General features: G+C 45.0%; 1 protein-coding gene across 10 annotated transcripts in view; it reads left to right on the top strand.

Annotated features, from left to right (window-relative positions):
* The window catches only part of SLC4A8 (solute carrier family 4 member 8), an 80162-nt gene extending 58738 nt beyond the window's left edge, over positions 1 to 21424 (top strand). For 5 of the 10 annotated variants that reach the window (XM_040488086.1, XM_040488094.1, XM_040488085.1 and 2 more), the window contains 6 exons: positions 1813 to 1881; positions 3167 to 3340; positions 6381 to 6518; positions 12518 to 12609; positions 14755 to 14862; positions 16041 to 21424. In XM_040488086.1, the coding sequence (XP_040344020.1) occupies positions 1813 to 1881; positions 3167 to 3340; positions 6381 to 6518; positions 12518 to 12609; positions 14755 to 14862; positions 16041 to 16053 (594 nt within the window). In that variant the 3' untranslated portion in view covers positions 16054 to 21424. Of the gene's footprint in view, positions 1 to 1812; positions 1882 to 3166; positions 3341 to 6380; positions 6522 to 8004; positions 8012 to 12517; positions 12610 to 14754; positions 14863 to 15234; positions 15247 to 16040 lie in introns of those variants that run through there. The other 5 variants (XM_040488087.1, XM_040488089.1, XM_040488093.1 and 2 more) reach the window with 4 other exon arrangements.
* Positions 21425 to 26483: the final 5059 nt, after the last annotated feature.

Here is a 26483-nt window from a genome sequence, read left to right as displayed (position 1 = left end):
TGAGTGAAAAAGCTAGAGGGAGGCTCTGGATTAAAAATATAAATGTGGAAGTCAATAGCAGTTAGTGGTATTGAAAGCCATGGGAGTAGATCAGATGGCTCAGGGAGCAGGGTAGATGTAAAACAGAAGTAGGACCAGAGAGAAGAGCAGAGTCGAAGGAGCTCCAATATTTAGAAGTTGGGTAGAGGAGGAGACAGCAACACAGACTCAGAAGGAGCTGCCAGGAAGGTAGAAGGGAAACCAGGAGGGCGTGGTGTCAGGGAAGCCAAACGAGGGGAATTTTTCCAGAAGGAGGGATTGGTTAGAAACTGTCTAGAAAGATGAAGACTAAACCAAGCCATTGGATTTGGCAATGAGGAGGCCTAACATGACTTGACAAGAGCAGATTCAGTGGAGTGATAGGGCAGAGGCTGAATTACAGGGGAGTGAAGAGTAAATAGGAGGTGAAAAGTAAAGACAGCGTGGGCAGACAACTCTTTCAAGAGATTTTTCTGTGAAGTGGAATGGAAAATAGGCAGTGGCTGGTGTGAGGTGTGGGGTTAAAAGAGGATTTTTTGAAAGATGGCAGACACCTCAAACATGAGAAAAAAATATTTAGTTTTGTGGGTGGAAGGCTTGTGTCTGGGAAAAATGGGGTGAAAAGGAAAGTTCTATGGCTGTAACGCCAAACCCCAAACATTCTGGAGCACTTACTTGGCTCCCTTGCCTCCTTTCCCCTTCTTTTTTGGTGAATCTTCAACCACCCCAGCCTGCACTGCAAGTGCTATTTAGGGGTGACAACTGAGAGAAATGGGAAAGGATTTGGAACCATCTTCCTGGCTCCTTACTTTCCACCCAATCTCGCCACCTCTCCTCATACCCCCTGCCCCCTCCTACTCTCTGTCCCCAGCCCAGCCCCTGCTCCCACCTCTGGTCTGCCTGGCATCTGGAGGAGCCCAAAGATTGCCGCTCCTCCAGGAAGGTAACCACGAAGCCATGGGAGTAGGCATCGCCTAGCCTTCCTAGAACTGGCTCAGAAGGATTCTTTCAGAGAACCATTCAGTAGTTCCGACAAGCAAGGTTAGCACCAAACTGAGATGTCTACTCACTGTACAGTTGAAACAGCGTAAAATCCAATGGGGACTTTCTAGTTCTGAGAAGAATTATGTTTGAGAATGTTCTTTAGCCTCAGAATAAAAGCAAGTCAAGTTTAGTCTTCAGCTATGAGACTTCCCTTGCCTTAATTCCACAGGCCTCATTTCCCTACCTCACAGCGTTGCCTTGAAGATTACCTAGATTGCTAGGTGTGATATGATAGGTGCGTATATATATTCAAGTGCAATATAATAATGTTGCTGTTTCTCCCCAAATCATTCTCCCTCTGATACCTCCCCATTTCTACCCTCAAGTCTCTGGTTAGCAAAAAGGAAACTTTTTAGTCCATGTTAAAATACACCAAATCCCTAAGATGATTGCTTGTATGATTAGAAAAAATTTGAAAGGTATCGGTTCTGTACAAGAGGGATGTGTGTGTGTCTGCCCATCCCCATGGAGGAAAAAGAACCTGACAGATAAAATGTGAGGCCTAGGATTTAACTAGGGCTGGATTACACATATGTGTAATCATTTCATTTCAGAACAAAATAATTGTTATCATTGTCAGCTTCTGGTTTTGCTTCTACTTCTAAATCATGCAAAGGCAGCAGAAACTAATGCAATGTTTATGTGGTGATTTTGTGACTTTGTTTCCTTGGAGATTTAAAAGTTTATGTAGTCTTGAGTGCATTATGGTACCAAATTTACTTTCTGGTCTTTCTGCCCTTTTGTCTTCAGTTTATCCCAATGCCAGTACTCTATGGAGTTTTCCTCTACATGGGAGTTTCTTCTCTACAAGGAATTCAGGTATGGCATGCTTCCGCCAGGGCAGTGTTTTTGCACTGGGAGCTCATCTGTCCTGACCAGGGAGGGAGAGCTCTCCCGGAAAAGCACAAATCCATTCTTGAGAAACTATTTCCTAGTCTTACTGGTTAAGCTATTTTAGATATTTCTTTGGACATTCGCTAAGTCATTTGGACAGTCAAGTTGGCATGATGATGGTACAGAGACTTATAGGATGACCTGGCTTGATTTCAGGGTACCCGTCATCCATTAATTATTCAACAGACAATTATTGGGCATGTATTAACTGCTAGGTGCTTTGTCAGATGCTAGTAACTTAGATCTGAAAGGCTTGTCAAGAGCCAAACTGGCTTCCACACATGGACCACACTAGTGTTAGCGCTAGGCTACAGTGTGAGAGAGGGAGCTCAACTGGGGGTCTGCTGGTGAAGAGATCGGCAGTAGTGGGGGCTGCTCCAGGTAAGCAGACATTACTTCCTGCCCTACTCTGCCTTTTCCCATCCATCAACTCATTCCTCTGAGTCCTCTGCATGGAAAATCAGGACTGGGCACTGATCATTTGGGTACCCCAGATGATATGATAACTTAGTTTCTTCTTCTATTGGCGGCTAGTTCCTCTTTGTTTTTATGGAATATCCAGTGGTCACTCTTACCCCCGGAGTTTTAATGTGACCTTCGGCAGGTTATTCAATCCCTCTAGCTCTCTGTTTTCCTATTGCTAATATAACGCTGGTCATATAGTCTATCTCCAGAATGTTATAAAGTTTTATTTTATTTTCTTACTATAAATAATCAATGAAAAGCTCCAGACTCCTCAAAGAACAAGTAGGAGATTTGGTTTTGATACTAAGCAGAAATATGGAACTGGCTTATTTTGTATTCAGCACTCCCGAGAAAGATCTCTCAGGAGCCAGTGTGGGATAGAAGAAAGACATTTTCTGATTCTAGAATTAGAAAGGATGGATTTAGGGGTGCCTGGCTGGCTTAGTAGGTAAAACACGTGACTCTCGATCACAGGGTTGTGAGTTCAAGCCCCAGATTGGGTGTAGAGATTACTTAAAAAAAAAAAATCTTAAAAAAAAAAAAGATGGATTTAAATTTTGATTCTGTCATTTACCAACCCTTAGCCAAGTTACCTGTCCTCTCTGAGACTCAGTTTCCATTCTGTCCAGTGGAAACTGTATTACCTACCTTTCAGAGCGGGTGATATAAGAGACGAGAACGGGCCTGACAAGGCTTCTGACCCAGAGAAACCTCCTGAAAACACATGCCGGTTCCCTCCTTTCAGTTCTTTGACCGTCTGAAGCTCTTTGGGATGCCTGCAAAGCACCAGCCAGATTTTATCTATCTTCGGCACGTGCCCCTGCGCAAAGTGCACCTCTTCACCCTCATTCAGCTGACCTGCCTTGTCCTACTCTGGGTCATCAAGGCCTCTCCGGCTGCCATTGTCTTCCCAATGATGGTGAGTTTTAAAAAAATTATTATTATTTATTTTTGAAAATAGTGGTGAAACCCACACCACATAAAATTTACCATCTTAACCATTTTCAAGCGTATAGTTCAGTGGCATTAGGTACTTACATTGCTGTGCAACCGTTGCCACTGTACGTCGGAACGTTCTTATCTGGCACAACTGAAACTCTGTACCTATTGAACGATGACTCCCCATTCCCCCTCCCCTAGTCCCCAGCAACCACCATTTTGTTTTCTGTCTCTATGACTCTGACTACTCTAGGTACCTCGTATGGGTGGAACCATAAAGTATTTGTGTTTTTGTAGCTGGCTTATTTCACTTAGCATAATGCCTCCGGGGACTCATCCATGTTGTAACATGCGTCGGATTTCTCTTTGAAAGGCTGACTGATATTCCTCTATGTGTACCTATGTATATATACGTATATATATATGTATATGTATATACGTATATACATATGTGTATGTGTGTATCTATGTATATATACGTATATATGTATATGCCACATTTTGTTTTTCTGTTTGTTCATTGATAGACTCTTGGATTGCTCCCGATTTTTGGCAATCGGGAATAATGCTCCTGTAAACATGAATTGTACAAATATCTGTGTTCCCACTTTCAGTTCTTTGAGGTATATACCTAAAAGTGGACTGCTGGATCATATGGTAATTCCATTTTTACTTGTTTGAGGAACAGTCGCATCATTTTATATTCCTGCCAGCAGTACACAGGGTTCCAATTTGCCAATGTTTGTTTTCTGTTTGAGGGGTTTTTGTTTGGTTTGTTTGTTCATTCGGTTGTTGTTGTTGTTGTTGTTGTTGTTGTTTGATAACAGCCATCCTAACCGGTGTGAAGTGCTATCTCATTGTGGTTTTGATTTGCATTTCCTAGTGGGGCCGAGCATCTTTTCACGTGCTTATTGATTATTTGTATATTTTCTTTGGAGAACTATCTTTTCAAGTCCTTTGCCCATTTTTAATTTTTATTTTTTAATGTTTTTAATGTTTTTATTTATTTTTGAGAGAGAGACAGACAGTCAGAGAGACAGTGCATGAGCAGGGGAGGAACAGAGAGAGAGGGAGACACAGAATCTGAAGCAGGCTCCAGGCTCTGAGCTGTCAGCACAGAGCCCGATGCGGGGCGTGAACTCGTGAACCACCAAGATCATGACCCGAGCTGAAGTCAGACTCTCAACCAACTGAGGTACCCAGGCGTCCCCTTTTGCCCATTTTTAAATCAGATTTTTTGTTGTTGTTGAGTTTTAGGAGTTCTCTGTATATTCTGGATATGAATCCCTTATTAATGGTGAGTTTTTTGTTTGTCTTTTGCAGGAGCAGTATTATTTGGGGACTTTGAGGTGTGAATACATGTGTGTAGCAGGTTGCCATGTTTACTTTCAAGTCCGTCAGCCTGCCTTCCTCCCTCCCTTCCTTCCTTCTTCCTTTTTTCCTTCCTTCCTTCCTTCTGTCTTCTCTCTCATGAATCTGACATGGAGAGGATTCTTCATGTTTATAATAATTTGCATATTATAGTTCCAGTTTAGAATTTATTACAGTCAGAAGTGTCTAAAGTGGTGGAAATGCATTGTTTTAAGCCACTAGAAGAGAGGAAGAGGTTGGTCCATCACTGATAAGTGACTGGGACATCCGTACCTTCTTTCGAACTGAAGCAGAGGCTTTGGAAAAGGGACCAGGGAAGCTGAACTGTGTATGGTGTAACAGGTGATAGGCTGCTTCCTGCCACTGGGATGGTGATGAAATTCTTGCCACCTGACCAGCACACTGTCTCATCTTCTCCTCCTGTTGCCTCCTCTCTCTGGCTCACCCTGTGTCACGGGGACGCTGAGAATTGTGGGCTGTTTGAAAACTACCCAAAGGGTGGGCCTCTCGAGAGAAAAGTCAATGAGGCTAATGTTTGGTATTTGTTTAGGGACTTTTGAGCTCTGTCTTACTCGGAGAATATTCAAAGGTGAAGAAACTAGGGTCAGGGAATTCTTTTTCTCTAATCTTCTGCATGTATACCTCCTGATGGGTTTCTCAATTTTGTCAGAGTACGCATAGGTTTCTGCATTTAAGTGTTATATTCAGGGGTTGACCATTTGGTTAAAGAAACAGCAAATTCCTGACAACTTCTTGGGAGGGATACCATCAATTTTGGATTTGTTGGGGGAAATAGTTATGGAAATGAGGGAGAAATATGATTGAAGGCAGTAAGCCTGATTTGCCTCATTCCTTCCCTGAGCCACCAGATGTAGCTAGTGAGCACCTGTCAATCCAGGCAGGTCGTTCTGGGTTATTATGAATTCCCCTTTGGCAAAAATGGCCTTTTACGGGGGGAAAAAAAAGTGGAACAGCAGTTGATACACCCTGTCCTGTAAAATTGAGGAAATTAGCTGTCAGATATTAGAGGCAAGTCACTTTCTATTCCCTGAGCCTCAGTATCCTCATTTATAAAATGAGTGTCAGGCCAGACCAGAGGGCGGAGACAAAAAACACTAGTGATTCATGATGCAGGCATAAAGCAAGGAGTTTGCAGGGAAATGTATAGGCAGAGGATCAGAGGGAATTGAGGTGATCCTTCAAGGTCCCTTCATCCCATGGTGAGGCATGCTTGGGCTGGGTGCAGCTGGCCTCACCATAGCTGTGCTCCCGCAAAGGCTTTCCAGCCCACTGCTGCCCAGCAACCCTTCCTGCTCATCCCATGACAGGGAAGGGCAACTCTCAGGGCCATCTGAGGATGAAGGGTTTCTCTTTTCAAGGAGGGAATTAAGTTGGTTGCTTTCTAAGTTGTAGGGTTGTTATGATAGTTTAATAAAATATTGTATATAAAACACGAAGGTGAATATTTAGTATCTGGTACAAAGAAGGCACTCAGTAACAGGCAATTATTATTATTATTATTATTATTAATTATTATTATTAGTTTGATTTTCCTTGACATGTCCTAGTGTGCTGTGAAGATAAGACTTTGCTTTTAACTCCGGGAAGAAAATGAGCTCTTTTCATCCCCTGTCTTTATTTTTCTTCAGGTTTTGGCATTGGTCTTTGTCAGGAAAGTCATGGATCTCTGTTTCTCTAAACGAGAGCTGAGCTGGTTAGATGATCTCATGCCTGAAAGTAAAAAGAAGAAGCTGGACGATGCCAAAAAGAAGGCCAAGGAGGAAGAGGTCGTAGTTCTTGGACCAACTGTACACTTGGGGGCAGCTTCAAATTACAGAACATAGGAAGGGCCACATGAGAAGTCAGCATGTCTAGAATCCCAGGGGTTATATTTAGGAGTTGGGAAGATTACTCCAAAGATGTTTTTAGCCGAGAGTGGAGCAAGGATTCTTGTCCCTATCTGTCCTTTATTTTTAGACACGGTAACCCGTTGTGTTTCCCTTTGTCTACAGTCTACTCACCAGGTTCATGCTTACAATATGAACATAGAGTCTGTTCTTATTATCAGATCTAAGGGTTCGTGTTCTCCTAAAAGGCCTAATTTGACAACTATACAAAACCTATTATCTGTCATGTACCTAATGGCAGATGGTATTGTGGTTGGCACCATGCAAAGACAACTTGCATAGGACTTTCTGTCCTTCCTCATTTCCCTCAGCGCTTGGCATCTGCTGTCCATACAATGGACCCTCAATCAATGGCCTGTACGTGCCAAGAATGGATGTGTAGCAAAACAAAAATCCCAGACCAAGAAATGAATGAGCCGGAAAGTGTTTCCAAATACAGTTAGGGCCTGAAATAGGGTCCTTTGAAATGCATTTTAAATGGCATTTTTTCTAATATCTTGAGTTTTTGAAATCTTGTATTATTTTGTCCAGCTTTATTGAGATATAATAAACACATAGCCCTATGTACGTTTAAAGTATACAGCATAACGACTTGATATAGGTATATATTGTGAAATGATCACCACAGTAGGGTTCGCTAACACATCTGTCACCTCACATAGTCACATTTTTTGTGTGTGTGGTGAGAACTTTTAAAATTTACTCTCTCGGCAATTTTCAAATACACAATACAGCATTGTTAACTATAGTCACCATGCTGTACGTTACATCCCCGGAACTTACTCGTCCTATGACTGAAAGTTTGTCCCCTTCAACCACCTTCACCCTTTTCCCCCACCCCAGCAACAACCAGTCTGTTCTCTGTTTCTATGACTTCAGTTTTGTTTTTGTTTTGTTTTTTTTTTTTTAGATTTCACATGTAAGTGAGATCATATAGTATTTGTCTTTCTCTGACTTATTTTACTTAGCATGATACCCTCAAGTTTCATTCACGTTGTTGCAAATGGCAAGAGTTCCTTCTTTTTTTATGGCTGAATGATATGCAGTTGTGTATATATACCTTTTCTTTGTCCGTTCATCCACTGATGGACAGTTCAGTTGTTTCCATGTCTTGGCTATTATGAATCACGCCGCAGTGAACATGGGCTGCAGATATCTCTTCAGGATAGTAATTTCATTTCCATTGGATGTATACCCAGAAGTGGGATTGCTGGATCATATGGTGGTTCTATTTTTAATTTTTTGAAGAACCTTTATAGTGGCTGCACCAATTTACATTGCCACCAACAGTGCATAAGAGATCCCTTTTTTCCATATCCTCACCGGCACTTATCTCTTGTCTTTGTGATAATAGCCATTCTGACAGGTGTAGGGTGATACCACATTGTGGTTTTGATTTAAATTTCACTAATTATTAATGATGTTGAGTACCTTTTCATGTGCTTTCTGGCCATTTGTATATCTCCTTTGGAAAAATGTCTATTTAGGTCCTTTGCCTATTTTTAAATTGGGTTATTATTATTATTATTATTATTGCTATTGAGTTGTATGTATTCCTTATATATTTTGGATATTAATTCCTTACCAGGAGTTAACTCCTTACCATCTATGGTATTAACTCCTTACCATCTACGGTTTACAAATATTTCCTCCCATTCCATAGGTTTTTTCATTTTATCGACTATTTCTTTTGCTGCACAGAAGCTTTTAATTTGATGTCATTCCACTTATTTATTTTTGCTTTTGTTGCTTGTACTTTTGGTGTCGTATCCACAAAATCATTGCCAAGAACAATGTCAGAGTCTTTTCCCTATCTTCAAGGAGTTTTACTGCTTCAGGTTTTACATTTAAGTGTTTAATAACATTTTGAGTTGATTTTTGTGAATGGTGTAGCTTATGAATATCCAGTTTTCCCAGCAACATTTATTAAAGAGACTGTCCTTTCTCCACCAAAAGCTCTTGGCTCCCTTGTTGAATATTAGTTGACTGTATATGCATGGGTTTATTTCTGGACACTTAATTCTGTTACATTGTTCTATGTGTTTTCTATTATTAAATTTTTTTAATGTTTTTATTTATTTTTGAGACAGAGAGAAACAGAGCATGAGCAGGGGAGAGGCAGAGAAAGAGAGGGAGACACAGAATCTGAAGCAGGCTCCAGGCTCTGAGCTGTCAGCACAGAGCCTGATGCGGGGCTCGAACTCATGGAGTGTGAGATCATGACCTGAGCCAAAGTCGGACACTCAACCGACTGAGCCACCCAGGCGCCCTGTGTTTTCTATTATTAAATAAGCTTTAACAATTCGATGCACAAAAGCAATGGAGGAAAACTTTAAAGATGGCTGAAAACCACTACACAAAATGTGAAGTTTTCAAGCATCCCAAAACTCTATAAACAAAATTTAAAAATTACACACTCACACACACAGAGGCTTACCTTGTTATATTATGCTTCACTTTATTGCATTTCATAAATATTGTGTTTTGTACAAATTGGAGGTTTGTGGAAACCCTGCGTCAAGTGAATCTATCAGCATCATTTTCCCAACAGCATTTCCTCACTCTGTGTCTCTGTCTCATACTTTGGAGCTCTTGCAGTATTTCAAACTTTTTCATTATTATTATATTTTTATGGTGATATGTGATTAGTATTTATGATTCACTGAAGGCTTAGATGGTGGTTAGCATTTTCTAGCGATAAGGTATTTTTTCATTAAGGCATGTACATTGTTTTTAGACCTCATGTCTTTTAGACACTTAATAAATTATGGTATAGCACAAACGTAACTTTTACATGCAGTGGGAAGCAAAAAATTGATTTGATTTGCTTTATAGTGGTAGTCTGGAACCAAACCTACAATATCCCTGAGGTATGCTTGTACATACATACATATGTACATAGATACATTTATTTCCTGATTTATATAAAATTTTAAGTAGTGATATGTTTTTTTAAATTTTTTTAAACTTTATTTTTTATTTTTTAAAATTTACATCCAAATTAGTTAGCATATAGTGCAACAATGATTTCAGGAGTAGATTCCTTAGTGCCTCTGACCCATTTAGCCCATCCCCCCTCCCACAACCCCTCCCATAACCCTCAGTTTGTTCTCCATATTTATGAGTCTCTTCTGTTTTGCCCCCTCCCTGTTTTTGTTATTTTTGTTTCCCTTCCCTTATGTTCATCTGTTTTGTCTCTTAAAGTCCTCATATGAGTGAAGTCATATGATTTTTGTTTTTCTCTGACTAATTTCACTTAGCATAATACCCTCCAGTTCCATCCATGTAGTTGCAAATGGCAAGATTTCATTCTTTTTGATTGCCGAGTAATACTCCATTGTGTGTGTGTGTGTGTGTATATATATATATATATATATATATATATATATATATATACACACACCACATTTTATTTATCCATTCATCCCTCGATGGACATTTGGGCTCTCTCCATACTTTGGCTATTGTTGATAGTGCTGCTGTAAACATGGGGGTGCATGTGTCCCTTCGAAACAGCACAAGTGTATCCTTTGGATAAATGCCTAGTAGTGCAATTGCTGGGTCGTAGGGTAGTTCTATTTTTAGCTTTTTGAGGAACCTCCATACTGTTTTCCAGAGTGGCTGCACCAGCTTGCATTCCCATAATTTTTTTTTAACATTTATTTATTATTTAAAAAAAAATTTTTTTTAACGTTTATTTATTTTTGAGACAGAGAGAGACAGAGCATGAACGGGGGAGGGGCAGAGAGAGAGGGAGACACAGAATCAGAAGCAGGCTCCAGGCTCTGAGCCGTCAGCCCAGAGCCCGACGCGGGGCTCGAACTCACGGACCGCGAGATCGTGACCTGAGCTGAAGTCGGACGCTTAACCGACTGAGCCACCCAGGCGCCCCTAACATTTATTTTTTTGAGAGACAGAGACGGAGCATGAGTGGCGGAGGGGCAGAGAGAGAGGGAGTCACGGATTCCAAAGCAGGCTCTAGGCTCTGAGCTGTCAGCACAGAGCCCAACACAGGGCTCGAGATCATGACCTGAGCCAAAGGCAGATGCTTAGCCAACTGAGCCACCCAGGTGCCCCAGTAGTGATATGTTTTAAGAAGAAAGTAAGGGGTGAGGGAGTTACTCTATTTAGGGTGATCAGGGAGGACTCTAAGGACACATCCTAGCTGAAATCTGAATAAAGTGAGGGCAAGTCGTGAGACTATCTGGGAGTAGGAACATTCTAGGCCAGGGGCATGGCAAATGCCAAGGTTTTGAAGCAGGAATGAGCTCACTGTGCTTAAGGAATACAAGAAAGCCAGGGAGCCTGTAAGGGAGAGAGGTAGCAGGACACTAGTTACAAGTCTGTGACAATAGCTCAAGCAAGAGGTGAAGGTGGCCTACATTAGGGGAGAAGTGGTGAAGTGGCTGGTTTGGGACTTATTTGGAAGACAGAGTTGACAGGCTTTGCTAATGGATAGCAAGCATGAGAGGAACCAAGGACAACTCGTAGATTTTTGGCATGAACAGTTGGTTGAGCGGTCATGCTACTTATGAAGCAGGTTTGGGAGAAAAACCAAGGCGTCTCTTTGGGATGTTAAGTTTGAAGTGGCTGGTAAACACTCTACTCCATATTTTTGCAAAGTTTCTGAAGTAAACATGTATTTTTTAAATTATTTTTTCACATTTAATGTTTACTCATTTTTGAGAGGCAGAGAGAGACAGAGCATGAGAGGGGAAAGGGCAGAGAGAGAGAAAAGGAGAGACAGAATCTGAAGCAGGCTCCAGGCTCCGAGCTGTCAGCTCAGAGCTGACGCAAGGCTCAAACTCACAAACTGGGAAATCACGACCCGAGCCGAAGTTGGACGCTTAACCAACTGAGCCACCCAGGCGCCCCAATATGTATTTGTTAATACATGGGTTACTTTATAAAGTTATTTTGAAAATGAAATGAAAGAAAAATAATGAAGACTTCACCCCAAAATTTCACATCAGCATCCAATATTTATGTTCATTTCTTTATGTTCTCTTTACGTCCTTAACATAGTTTTCATGTAACTGTAATAATTGTTTATTTGTGTGGGGGAGGTGTTTTTTTCTGATTTTTTCTTCTCATCTTGATTTCATGACACTTTCATGTTTCTCTGTGTCTATATAATAGATAATCATATTTATTGTTTTAATGGCTGCATAATATTCTATAGTATTTTCTCATAATTAATTTAAACTTTCTTCCCTTGTGAAAATTTACAGTTGTTTTAGGATATATTATTAAATATACTACTTCAAACATCTTTGTATGTATTTTTTTCTCTGTAATTTTCTTTAAATTAGTGGGATTCTTTTTTAAGACAACATTTTGTTATAGAACATTCAAATAAATGCACAAGTAGAAAGAACAGTCAGTATTCATATTTCCCAATTGCCTTATTATTTTTTTTAATAATCTGTTTGACTCAGGATTCAAATAAGGCCTAAATATTGCAGCGGTTGATATGTTCCTCAAATTTCTTTAGGGGCCCCTTTCTATCTTTTTTTCTTTTTGTTGAAGAAACTAGGCCTCTGACCTGTAGGATTTCCCACCATTTAGATTTTACTACCTATGTCCCTTGGTGTCATTTAACATGTTCTTCTGTCCCCTATGTTTCTAGTAAATTGATAGTTGGATCTAGAGGCTTATTCAGATTCATTTTCTTTCTTCTTTTAAAAAACACTATTCCGCAGGTACAAATATCTGGTTGTCTTTTTTTTTGTGATGAGTCAGATCTATGAAAGAACATAATTACACTCTTTCATAATAAATGTGAGAGAGATTAGGTAGAAATTGTGGTAAGAGAAAAATGGGTGGTGTAGACTCATGGTTTTCCTTGGTCTCAGATGTAATGTCTTCTTCTCTTGCAGGAGGCTGAGAAGATGCTAGAAATGGGGGGAGACAAGTTCCCCTTAGAGAGCAGGAAGTTACTAAGTAGTCCTGGAAAGAGCAACAGTTTCAGGTAAAACTCCCCAAACTCCACAAGGAGTTGACTGTTGTTTTGGTTGTTCTGGAAACAATCTGGCTTTGTGGTGGGGGGTGGTCACAAATGCGATCACTGGTATAAAGAGCTAATGTTGAGCCTCTCCATTCCAAGCTGGGAAAACACCTTTTCCTTCCATGCTTTACTGAGCACCTGCTAGACGCCAGGTACCACCCCAGATGCTGGGAAAGGAGAACAGAGGTAAGGGAGCCCACATACTGAGCGTCTTCTCTGTGCCAGGACTGTGCTGGAAGCTTTACTTATGTATTCTCATTTGATCTTTGCAGCAGCTCTCTGATAAAAGCCTCATTATCCACATTTGTCCAATGAGGAAACTGAGGCTTGGATGGCTTTAGGTAATTTCCCCAAGGTCACAATGCTGCTAAGTAGAAAGTTTAAGAGACAAACCCTAGTCTTTGTATTCATCAGATCAGTGCTCCCTCTGCCTTTCTCTGCCATTTTCCGGAGATGAATAGGATATGGCCTTTGTTTCCAGAGAGTCCTCAGCCTGGGGGGTGTGGAATTCCCATGCTTGGGCAAGCCTTTGTCGAGGGGCAGAGGCAGCCCCTTCAGTTTGACTCATGGCATCTGTGGTCCTAGGAGCCAAGGGGGAACCAAACTGGGGTCCCCCAAATTCCTTAATTTCTGCCAAGGCTCTTAGCTGCCTTCTCTAGCTAAGCTATTGCTCACCACGGGCCACGGGACACTAAATTGGTCCGTTAGTGGTTTTATTCCCGGCATTTTGTTTCCACTGTGGAAGAGGTACACATAAGCTGAAAGAAGCCCAGAGGCTGAGAGGGGGCAGAAAAGGAAGAGAGAGGGGATCTGGGTCATCTAGATCCTGGATAATTTATTGCCAAATCATTGAATCCATTGTGGTTTATACTGAGGGGAAGATGGGGAAAGTCACGTCGTTGGGATCTTTTTTTCAATTTTGATTTATTTACTTTTTACAAATAAAAAAATATATTTAAGGTGCACGACATGGTGTTTTGATATCTGGACACATTGTGAAATGGTTACTGTCATCAAAGTAATAACATATTCATTACCTCTTATAGTTATCATTCCTTATTTTGTGGTGAGAACACTTGACATCTACTTTCTTAGCAGATTTCAAGTATACAGTACATTACTATCAACTATGGTCACCATGCTGTATACAGGTCTTTAAAAATTATTCACCTTATAACTGCAAATTTATACCCTTTGATCACTATCTCCCCTTCCACCCCACCTGCCCAGCCTCTGGTGACCACCAGTCCACTGTCTGTTCCTAGGAGTTTGACTTTAAAAAAAAATTTTTTTTTATGTTTATTTATTTTTGAGAGAGAGAGACAGACAGGCAGAGTGCTAGAAGGGGACGGGTAGAAAGAGAGAGAGAGAGGGACACACAGAATCCGAAGCAGGCTCCAGGCTCTGAGCTGTCAGCACAGAGCCCGACATGGGGCTCAAACTCAGGAGCTATGAGATCATGACCTGAGCTGAAGTCGGATGCCGAACCAACTGAGGCACCCAGGCGCCCCATCTTTTGGCCCTTTAAAAAGAGACTGGCTTGTAGAAAATTTCCTAGTACTCTGGGCTTCTAGGAGACCAAGGACTCGATTCAAGGCCTTGATTGTCCTCTTACTGACATTTGACCTTGGGTGATCACTTAGTTCTGAGAGCTTTGGTTTCTGTACCTTCAAAATGAGGATGTTAATCATCTCTGATTGATAGTGAAGATATTGTAACGAGTGCTTTGTTAACTACAAATGGCAAGCATTTGGCCATGTAAGTGAGAAAACCAACGAAGACTGCTTAGCCCCATGCCCGGCACACAGCGAGCCTAGCACACAGCGAGCGTTCAGTAGGGGGTGGCTCCTGAGGCTCCTGTTGACATCATAGCACTGTCAGGGCAGGATGGCGGTGGCACGGCTGCCTGCCACGTGGCACAGCAACCCAGCCCTCAGCACCACCTCGTGGGCCACCTTGCCTCTCTACATTCCAACCACCTGGCTCCTGGTGCTGCTGAGAACTGTTAGCTGAGCCCCCTCAGACCTACTCTTTCCCGCCTGGTGGGGTGTGATCACTATAGACTGAGATACGTATTTTATTTGTGTGTCCTATGTTTATTGTCCTAAGCATTGATTTCAGATGTGACCCCTCTGAGATTAATATATCTGATGAAATGCCTAAAACTACGGTCTGGAAAGCTCTCAGTATGAACTCTGGAAATACAAAGGAGAAGAGGTAAAGAGAACTATAGTTGCTGATTTTTGTTTATTTCGTGCTTTTAAAAATAGCAATCATGCTGAAAGTAAAATATATCTAAGTTGTAAAATTAAATTTGTCTAAAAAATATCCCTTCCGGGACTGGGGCCTAACCCCTGGCGAATTGCTATATGCCTCAGAAAAGGAAAAAAAATGTTTTTTTAACTATTTGCACAGATGTGCTGTTTTGAGCTGCCCATTTACACAGCCAGCCCCCAAACCAAGGAGTATGTGGATGCGTACATTGCCTTCCTCTATCTAGTCACCCGGATCCTCTTTCCAAAAGTTCCCGTTTCAAAATCTCTCTGGTTACCGGAACCACACAAACTGGAAAATGTCCAGAATGTCCAGAGAGTGTCGATCATGCCAATACAGACTCCACCTATTTCAGTCCTTCCATAATGAGAACTGTTGCCAAGGAAAGATTTGAAATATTAAACCATAAACGGGTTTCCGATTTTGGAAATGAAAATTCTGTGTGTCGTTTGCCAATAGCACAGATCAAGTTTAATCAGGTTGCTGAAGCAAATGCAAGGACTTGAGGCATCTTTGCCTGCACCGAGCGAGGGTGGCTATGTACCCAAACTACTTGAATAATTTAGTCCACACACCATTTTAAGAAGTCAGCCTTTAAGTAAAGGCAAAATCTTAGGTCTTATTAAAGGCAACTTTTCTAGTTAAAAAAAAAAAAAAAAAAAAAAAGCAGTAGGCCAGGAATTAGGGGGCCTGGTCTAACTGTTTGTTCCGTGTGTAACCCGGTAGGCTACTGTTTCTGGCACTCAGTTTACTGAGCGGTAAAATGGGGATAATAATAACTGCCTCACTCATAAGAATGCTCTGAGGAGGAGCTGAAGTACTTTGAAAAGTCACAGCCACCAGTGGGCGGTAGTGGGAGGTTATTTCTTCATCGAATGGGTTAAAATAAATCTGTGCTGAATGTGAGTGAAATATAGAATCTTGTTTCCTTCAGAGGAAAATCCAGGCAGCTGTCGAAACGTATAACGCACACGGTTATTTTTAGTTGAGAACTAGTCTACTTGTAAATGAACTTAAAATATAGCCAGATCCAAATTGTGGTGACATCTTCAAAGTGTTGTGTTAAAAGCAGGAATGAATCATGTGTTCCCTTTTTGTCTAATTGTAACACTTTTATTCAGTCTCTTCAACTAAAAGTCTTCGCTGGGAAGGAAGATTTGGGCCGTGAGGTGCCTCAGGGAAGTTCTGGTTACAGAGAAGATGTGAGTCTCTCAGAGAAGAAGCAAGACCGAGTCTGGCCCTGCCCGTGGTCATGTCAAAGCCATGCCGAAGCATTCAGTTACCCGTGCTGTGCATTGGAGGGCACCCAGCTATCCCCATACCAGCAGCCAGTCACCAGATGTGGACGTGAAGCAGAAGACCACCTCCTGTTGGTACTTCTTCCTTTCTCTTTCTCTTCAGAATTGCCACCAGTGAAGACCCGGCTTCCCATTTTCCAGACATTTTCTCTGAAACTCTCTGCTGGTGAACAGAGCCATATGGATCCATGCTGCCGCTGAGGGTTCCTTCGATGAGTTCCCTCTTCCTAAAGGATGGGATGGGGGAGTAGGAGGAGAGCAGAGAGGAAAGGGAAGGCTCTCCCGCCCTGTAGAATCTGCAGGCTCCCAGGCAGCCCTGGGCCTGGGTTTGATGCCTACTCTGGGGGATGCTGGTCAGACCCAGAGGCTGTCAGGAGGGTCTGCCGTTAGGACAGTCGGCAACCTGGGCATCGGCAGGGGCCCACCACCACAGCCAGAAGATGCCTCTGCCTCGGAAGCATCTTTATCGCTCCCTAGCAGCAGCCTGTGTGACTCGGCGAGAGCCTTGGATGATGAAAGGGCCATGAGGGACACCGGAGTTGTTTAGCTCAGACAGGAAGAAGGTCGGGGGAAATCGATAATGATAAGCGAGGATGAGCAGCTTCTCTTGGTTTCGTTAAGGATAGACCAAGAGAACGAGCTTCGATTGCTACAGAAGGAGTTGGTTTAGACACTAGGAAGGACTTCCTAGCCTGAAGAGTTGTCATGGTGTCGGCTTTCTAGACACCTGCGAAAGGTTTGATGATAGTTGTTTGTGCAGAAAAAGAGATAAGGTGTTTTTACTGGCCACGTTGTGGAAACATCCATGTCTTGCCGCTGTCTCTTGAGGACGCATTCTGATTCCACTCCTGGAGAGATCCAAGTGCTTACGTAATGTCTCCCTAGCTGCCTTAGTAGCGAACGGTCATCAACTCAATGGACCAAAACCACCTTCAGCCATGTGGTTTCTTCATCATCATGAATTTCTTTCGGTTGACAGATGTATGACTCTCAGATGTAAAAGACCACACTGGGAAATGAACTGTAAGTGGTGAGATCAATTTTGGTATTTGGTTGAAAACTATATTTATAGTTTCTCTCTACTTTTCTCTGTTGCAATGAATATCAAGGGTTTGGACTCCAGTGTGTATATCTTCCCTTCCTTTGTGCACAGAATGTGACTAGTAAGCGTGTCGGTACCCAGGGAATTCGATCCTATCAGTTTTCCATCCTGGAAGACCTTTGTACAGTGGGGTGTTCTTTCAGGTTCCTCTCCTTTCGTAAGTGAAGAGTTGGCTACAAAACTTCATTGAATGTTGCATTCCTTAGCCTCTTAAAACATATCAGTGTATTCTGGCCTTGCTCCTTGTAGTAAGACTCCTTACGCCTTTGAAATGGAAGGAATCCCGCATTTCTTGACCATTTCCACACCTCCTAGGACCACACCTGTTTTAATACACAGATGGTTTTCAAAATATTTAACAACTGGTACAGGATGGACACCAACCACTCAGAACGGATGCCTGCTGTAAGCAAGCAGTGTGCAAGGCGGTGCCAGTGCCTCGTGACCAAACATCATGCTACTTGTGGACATTAAAGTGATATCCCGTTGAACTGTGGGTATTGCTCCTGGTTTGTGTAATTTCCGCTCACAAGGCTGTTTTATGCAGAGCCTTGGCTTCCCTTTATATAGTGCAGACAGGAACAGGCATGCGTCTTCGAGCTATACGGGCATTAAAATCTTGGCGAACCAAAGCTTCACATTTGATCACTTTAGGAGAAATGTAATAATTGGACCCATTTACCTACCTAGTGTAGAAAAATCAAAAGGCAACCTGTCAATGGGGAAAGCTTTCCTGCTGGCTGACTTTCCCTGCCTCTCTCCGGCAGCTTCCTTGAGCTTGCCTCCTCCTTTGGCTTCCTCGTCCCCTGAGAACACTCCCACTTTCTTCCTCCATCTTGTCCCTCCCATCTTTTCCTGCCACCTCTGTGTAGGAAGGTTGGTGGCTGCTTCTCCCATCCCCCTAGTCTCAGCACAGCTGGAAGGAATGTGATAGGGAAGAGCCCAGCGTACAACAAATGAGGTGGCGATATCACTCAGAAAAATCTCTCCTATTTCATCGATGTCTCACGATGCCTTCCTTGTGTAGGCTCTCGAGAGCAGAAACCTGTCTTTATTAACTCTGTGCAGTGCAGTTACCGGACCATGTGTGTACTTTCAGGCCTTCCTGAGCCACATCCTCCCAGGTTACTGCGCCTTAGGAACGTTAGTTACTCTGGAAGCCTGTGCCCATCCTTTTAGGCCATTACATCTTTCTCAGATAACAGCCAGCCTCATTTCTGCTACATCTCAGTGGTAGAAACCATTCCCCCCTACTCTCATTGTCTCCCTTTTCCCAACCCCCACCCAACCCTCAACCCCGGTCCTACCTGCATGCTTCCTTGCTCAGGACTGTGGCCGGTGGCTATGGTGGCACAGTCAGTTTGGGCAGTGTTGGGGACAGGAAACTGGGAGTGGAGGTGAAGCAGCAGCAGCGTGTATGTGTGTGTGTGTGTGTGTGTGTGTGTGTGTGTGCGCGTGTGCATGTGTGTTCATCGACAAATACGAGTGTGTCCATGAGGTGTCACTGCTGCTATTAAATAGTTTTGTGTACCTAAGTTGGGAGGGGGACATCAAAAAAACATGATCATTCCCCCCTCTAGGGGTTCTCTTCTCAGACTCCTCTGATAGAATAGCTTGAGGGCAAATATAGGCAGATTAGTCTATAGGAAAAGATGTTTAAACTCAACGTTAAGTAGAAACTGACGGTTTCTCCTTGGGCCAGAGAAGCGGTCCACCTCTTTTATGACAAGGGAGATTTCAGGAACGGTTTGAGCGTTTGCAGGCCGGTGCCCTGATGGGCTGGTGACGTCAAAGTAGGAAGGGAGGGAAGCCAGGGATTGAAGAAACTGATGGTAAGTGAAATCTTGGTTCTAATGGTAAGAACTGGTGTTGCTGAGTGGTTGGGTTACTTCCTAGCTCATGACCTTTAAGGGAAGGGTTGGTCTCTAGAGAGAAGGTAAAGCCTAGCAATCTAGTATGAACTTGCCAAATACGTTCGGTTGCATAAAATGCAGGCTAGCTCTTTGTGGCTACATAAGATTTCCAACTTCTGATGACGGGCTTCTCGGGAGATCTGATCTTTACACATAGAGCTCCTGTCCCCATCTCCTTAGTCATATAAATTTGCCTTTGGGATAGAGGGGCAGGGAACCATTTATTCCAAAAGATGGTGTGAATAGTTGCTATTTCTCTTTGTCTGGGATGTGATTGGCTTTTAAGTTAGTCACAAATCTTTGGTAAAAATCTGGTAAATGCTACGTCTCAGGCTTGGTTGACATCTCAGGCTGTGAGAGCTGTGACCTTCAAGAAGCCTCTGTGCTTTCTGGGCATCCAAACAAGACAGTTCCCGCGTCTACTTTATTTTCCACCCACTTCGCTCTCCAGACTTCCCTCTTAGCAGAGGAACCAACGGTTCTCCCTGCGTCTTCTCTATGGACTTTAATGTCTGTGTTCTGAGCCTCTAGGGTTTCCTGGAGCAGGGGAGAAGGTAGGGACCCTGGCTTTCCTGTCAACTGGCAGCAGAAGTCCCATCCAGCGTGTCCTCTCTGCTGCTGCTTGAGCCTCCTCATTTCCTCTTCCACAGGAGCGTTAGCACCGCCTCCTAGGACTGTTCAGCGGCCTTTGCTGGCTTGTCACTGCGTTTCCCTCGGACTTCTCAGGTTTCCAAGCCACATCCTGGCAGGACATTCAGGAACCCTGCACTGAATGTTCTCAGCCTTCTTGATTTTCTTTTGGTTGTGGCTGTCAGGCCTCCGTGATGTAGAAATCCTTCCTGCGGGCTCTGACTGGCCACATGAGACGTCATCCGAGTTCCGCCCCTTTTACTGACTCAGCTTCCTTGGCTTCCTCACTTTCTTCTCCTTTCTGCCTCGGGCTTTCAGCTCCTCCTTGGATGGCAGTCAGAGGTCCTAAAACCCACCACCAGTTGGGGGTGGTGAGAGAGGTGAGGATGTTGGGCAGAAAGGGGACTCTCTGTTTTCTTTGCTTGGGCTGAGGGGCTACAGATTCTCAGCCCTCACACTCATCCATATTTTAATAGAAACAGAAAAAAGATATCCCCAAATCAAATCGGAGTGGTTTTTCAACCACATCTACTCTTTTTGATTCTTGGTGCCCTTGTTCTCTTACACGAATTGTAGAGAATGGGCAGCTGACTCCGTTAACATTTCTTTGCTAGAAAGGAGGCTGACTTTCATAACCAGAAGAGATGTGAAGGAACTGTATCAGTGCGTGAAGCATGAAAAGAGGAAAGGAGTGTTATGTGGGTCTCTTCAATAGGAAAATTCAGAAAGTGGAATGATTCATCCATAGGCAAAATTCCTCTAGGACGTTCTGTGCTCAAAGGGAACGGAATGGTTTCTGATCCTTCTGAAAAGGAATGGCATTTTTCTTACACCTAACCCACTTTCAGCATTGGAGAGTACAGAAGGCTTTCTTTGAGCTGATGGCATTAATATTTCGAGAGAGAGAGAGAAAAAAGCTACCCACGGCATGTCTCCAAGCCCGGCAGGAAGTAGCTTGGGCTTCTCTAGCAGGTTTGCAACGGACCCCAACGTGCAGGTTTTCGTACATGCGATCATGCTGGAAGCAGAAGTACCAAACTGAATGTGCAATGACTCCTTCTGCAAAAAGAGGCCAGAATCCTCTTCCCCACTCCTTTCTCCCATATTCCCTCCTCCAAGATGCTGAGCCTCCCTCATGTTGATCTCTGTCTGTCTGATTGGTTAGATACGGCTGCCCTAAGCGAATGGTGTCAGGTGGAGAGCAGAGCACGCTTCCCGCGGAAGGGGACAACTCGAGGTGCTGGTACATTTCTCTTGTTTTCTATGTTCTTCTTTCTAGTAGGTCTCTGTAGAGATAGAGATATTTTTGTTTTAGAGATTCCAAAGTATATATTTTTAGTGTAAGAAATGGACCCTCTCCACCCTCCATGGTATAAATAGAACCGAGAACAAACGTGTTGTGATAATCCCATAGCAATCTGTGGTAGGAATAGGACCCTCTCCCTTGCCACCAGGTCTCACGGTGTGTGTCTGTGAACCAGGGGAGGTGATTGTGACACCTCTGCCTGCCCAGACCTTCCTGTGCTCAGTGGGTGAAAAATAAAGTCTGTGTAAACTGTTCACACCTGTGGTATTTTTTGAGCCCGAACCAAGGGGCTGAGCCAAGGCCGGCCAGTTTCAGAAGGTGGGAAAGAGTGAAGGGGGGTCATGAAGGTGGTGGAGAGAGGAGGGAGGGGTGTCTGCTGGGCGTGCGTTAAGCAGGGCACATGCACCTCCTTGGGGTCGACACCGCGCAGTCCTTGGGGCAGAGCCTCGGAGGGAGGCTCTTAGGGCCCTTTCCCTGGGGACTGCCTAGACTTAGGTTTGGGGTGGGGGACAGGAGAGCAGGAAAAGATAGCCCACCTTGGAGATACAACCGGGCTGACGAGAGCGACTGCTAATATTTAAGAACTCTACTGCCTAGAAATCCAGATTTTAGGGGCGCTTGGCTGGCTCAGTTGGGAGAGCATGTGACTCTTGATCTCGGGGCCATGAGGGCGAGCCCCACATTGGGTGTGGAGATTACTTTAAAAAAAAAAAAAAAAAGAAGTTACTCCTCCCTTAACAACAAAAAAAAAAGAAATCAAGATTTTAACAATCACTATCACTTGGAGTGTTCTGGGTTTGGGGGGGAAGGGGGGTGCCCCATTTATCTTCTTCTCAAATCCAACCGTTGGAAGGTTGGAGAAAAGGGGAAGAGGGAGGCAATGGCGTAAGAACAGAGAGACCAGTGAGTGGGTGAAAGGCAAGGGTGTGGGGAGAGCCAGTCAGCAAGCACCATGGAGTTCCTAGAAAGGCACCACGTGAGGGCACCCTGAGCACAGAGCGCAGTGTGAATATTAAGGAGAATGAGGCCAAGTTGGACGATGGACCTAGAACTCACTAGCTCTGGGGGCTTTTGCTGTCTTTTGGCTATTCAAAAACATCCTGACGGTTTACACACTATGTCATTTTGTCTCGGAGATCCATGCTTAAATTGCATCGAGTAATGGGCAGCGGATGGGAAGGCTGCTTGTGCAGGACGTGGGGCCGGCTCTGATGCGGGCTTGGGGGGCGTGGGGGGGGAGCATTTAGCCTTCTCGTGTCCCAAGGACTAGCCTCAGGCTTGGGAAGGGTTCCATTAAGTACTACGTGAAAAGTGCTTGGAATGGCACGCGGCCCATGGTAAGCACATAGTTAAGTAACAAGAAATCTGGAGGGAGGCGGTGCCTGGTGGTAAATGCGGCAGCAATCACATCAGGACTCTGGTCGTGTTCTCTGCAGTTCTCTCGGCTCTCCCCTCATCGTCGTCACGGGATGGCTCCAGAATTTCCAGGCATCACATCAGCCAAACGCAGCAAGAGAGAAGGGCATTTCTCCAGCTTCTCTCTCTTTCAAAGGGGAAAATTTTCCCCAGAGCCCCCCACCATGTCATTGGTCGGCACTGAGCCACCTGCCATCTCTCAGATGGGAAAAGGGACGGGATTCCCTTGTGTAGCTTGGACCACTGAGGCTGTATTCTCTGGGGTTGGGCTCATCTTCCCTGACCGTGCTGGTGCTCCAGTACCTGTACAGAATTAGGGTCCTGCTTGCAGGGAATAAGGCAGGGGCTAGGCGTGATTAAATATCCCGAAGCGTCTGCTGCAGAAGGCAGGAGTGCCGGAAGCAGGGGCCTCACGCAGAGCAGCCGGAACCTCACTGAAGGTCAGTGGCTCTCCACCTGACTTGACCTGAGATTCATCTGAGGAGATTTCGAACCTATGGTGCCTGGTTCCCACTCTACACCAGTTAAATGGAACCTCTGGGTATGAGTGCAGGCACTCATACCTGTTAGATTCTCTCCAGACGATTCTGACACACAAGGCAGGGTTGAACATCATGCTTTGCCTTGGCCCCACTCGGCTCTTGGCGTCTGTTTCACTTCCGGCCAGCTGATTTCTCAGCCTTCACTGTGTAAATGCTCGTCCACACTAGCTCCTCGGCAACATTAGTGTCTCTTTGACCCACCACAGCCTTGACCACCCCCACGTTCTTTCACCTTCACTGGGTCTGTGTCTCCAAATCAGACTCCCAGGTTTGAGGATGTGATGGGTCCCTCAGCAGGTCACCTTGGAGGTCCCGACCAGACCGTTGGGACCCGGGCCACTCCTGGGCCAACTGGCTGAAATTCAAGCAGTAAATTCAAGCAGTAAAAACTATGGCAGTCAAGGGGTGTTCCTTCAGCAGAGGCTGTCGTCACTTGTCAGTTCCTCCTGGAAGGAGACAAGGGCCAGGGAGGCACAGCAATCGACGCGTCTGGTTATCTTTGTGATGCCCAAAGGCTGATCCCCAGGTCACAGACCTGGCCACAGACTCACCCCTTTTACCTCTTGGTTGTGTTTGCTTACAGGGACACACGGGCACACACCTGCAAGAAAAAGGTGCAGGTTAGGTGCACTGCTCCCTTCTTCCGCCGTTGCCCCACACGTCCCTGATGGAGCACACTTGCCTGCATCGCACCTGTCCGGTGCTCGCTAGTGGAGGGGAGCACGGAGCTTCTGTTGGGAGGCAAAGTGGGTGTGACTGAGGCTCTCAGCAAGCAGCAGTGAATATAACAGGTAAACCAGGCACAGGCCTGCCTGACTTCAAGTCCCAGCTCTGCCTTGACAGCTGTGCGACCTTGGGTAACTTGCTTCATCTGTGCCTCCCATTTCTACACTGCACAGTGGGAGTGCTAGGACCACCACCGTCTAGGGCCAGGGGGAAGGTTAAATGGATCACCAAGCATGGTGGGGCCGGCCTTGCGTGCCCTCCGTGCCCCCTCTAGCGGCAGCCTGCTTGCCACCCCGGTCCTTGGCTCTGTGGCTGGGTGGTAAAATGGGGCGCTAGGGCCAAAGGTAAGGAGTCACAGCACTGCAACCTTTGTCTGGGCTGTTTGTGGGTATTAACTCCGAGGAAGGAAGAGGCGTCACTTGGGTTTCTTGGCCAAAGCCATGTTCTCCAGCTCAGCTTCCACCCGAGACTTTAATGTGGGGTTTTGGGGTGCTTGCCCAGTAAGATTATCAGTCTTTGTTTGGGTGTATGCTTCCTAGGTCCAGGGGGAGAGGCAGGGTGAGCCAAGCCCCTAAGGGTAATGGCCATGTCTCCATTATTACCATGGCCCCCAATGCCCCTCCCCACTCTCAGAAATTACAGAATGAATTACAATCACCTGATTTCCTTCATGGCCACGATGGGTAAGGAGTAAATGCCCAGGCCTTGACCATCCAGGCAGAATAGTAAGTTTTCTAGTAACTTCAGACTATGTGATTCCAGGGCCGATTTTGAGTCCTGTTGCCCTCAGTTTCCACTCCGCCAGCTGCATGAGGTTCCTGTCCATGGGGTCTGCATCTAAAACACACACCTGCATGTACACAGAAAATAATTAAGAAGACCTACCGAAAATAAAAGCATTAGAGAAATACGAAATAAGAGAACATAATAGTTTTATCGCTTGTGAATGGCTGAAGTTGAGGAAACGAGCCTAGTGTTCCAGAAAGTACCTAAGATATGGCCAGGTATGCAACAATTTGTTTGAATGAATGACCAAGGGCAGTGACAACAAGTCCTGAGCAATCCTGAGAAAGTTTTCTCCAGAAGAAGAACTTTAGGATGCACTGGTAAGATGCAAAGAACTTGAACTGATCAACTATTTGGGGAACCCGAGTGAATAGTCGATGGTGGTTGAATGCTCTCATCGTAAGTCACTGCATCCCTCTCCCAAAGTTTGGTGGAGAGATGTCCAAAGCAATGCCCTTGAGGGGAACAGATGGAGAAAATGAGGAAGACACTCAGGGAGCCCTGGCAGCTGGTTTATCTCATCATCGCTCTGTGAAGGGTGTGTTGAGAATAAGGGTTCTCAGAGGACCTCCAATTGGACTCCTATCAAAAATAAGACGGCTTATGTCAAGCACAGTGGTGAGGACCATGGGTTCTGTGGGGTGTGCGAGGGCATCCCTTCGGAGCCTCGGAAATCAGGCCTCCAAAGATGAGACCGTCTTGGAGGAGGGGAAAAAAAGAAGGTGTGGACCAGGTCCCAGAGGCAGGAGTACTGATGGAATGTTCTGAGGCCAGTGAATTTGAGTGGTTTGCTTGCAGTCAAAGGTGTTGTGTAAGGAAGTAATTCTACATAAGTTTGGAGACGGAGGAAAGAAGACCTTGAATGCCAGGATAAGAAGGAGTGAGGAGTTCCTGTAGCTCCAAGCCACGGTCAAAAGGGAAATGTACGTTCGCTCTGGTGGTGGCAGCGAGGAAGCACCGGAAGAGGGAAGTCCGGAATGGGTGGCCAGGCGCGGTGTGGGGCCGGGGCAGTGGTGACGAAGAGGGAGGGCAGACAAGAAAGATGAACTGAAGGAACAAAATTGAGTGTGGGGGAAACACAGGTGGCACGAATCTCTCTCTAATGTCACACGTCTGCGAGAAAGGAGAACTGATTTGACGGAGCTTCAGAGGACAACAGCCGGGACAATCTCTCATCTCTGCACAGGCAGATTTGGGCTCAGTGTTAGGCACTCGGGCGAAAGCTGTCCCGAGAAGGGAATTCACTGGCCCGGGAGCCTGTGGGCACCCAGCGCTGGAGGTGCCCCTGGGGGTGCGCAGGGAGGCCATCTGCCGAGAGAGCGCAGGTGTGGGAGGGCCCGTGACTCTGCAGCAGGGACGGGGTGGGAGCTGCAGACAGACGACGTTACCTGCGAGGAGGATGAGCCCCGGGAGGGTGGTGATGAAGGAGTGGGTGGGGAACAGATGTCTGAGTCGAGTAGACGGAGCGAGCGGTGCGGGGAAGAGAGTGAGTGGGATGAGGTTGTCTGCTTCTGAGGCCGAGTGTGAGGATGGGGCCTCCGCACTGAGTCCCCAGTGCTCTGGGGCTGGGTCTTTGGGCTGTGTGGGTCCCAGGTTACATGGCTCTAGGTTAAAAAAAATTCAGGGCTCCAGAAGGACACAAGAGGGCATTTTCCTGGCTGTCCCTTGCCCCCACCTCCTATCATAGGACTTCCAGGCTCTCTTGTTAAAAGACCCCAGAGCCAACTCATGTCTGCTCATGAACTTGGTGACCTCAACGACCACCTCTCCATCTGGGCCTTGGTTCTGGCTCTCGGTGCCATGCCCTGTGCCGAGTGAGAGCCACCCCTGCCTCTGTCACCCACT

Source organism: Herpailurus yagouaroundi, unplaced genomic scaffold, assembly GCF_014898765.1.
Source record: "Herpailurus yagouaroundi ecotype Mexico unplaced genomic scaffold, PumYag 166, whole genome shotgun sequence".
Taxonomy (NCBI): Eukaryota; Metazoa; Chordata; class Mammalia; order Carnivora; family Felidae; genus Herpailurus; species Herpailurus yagouaroundi.
The sequence above is the reverse complement of the archived record's forward strand: the minus strand, read 5'-3'. Positions and strand labels throughout refer to the sequence as shown.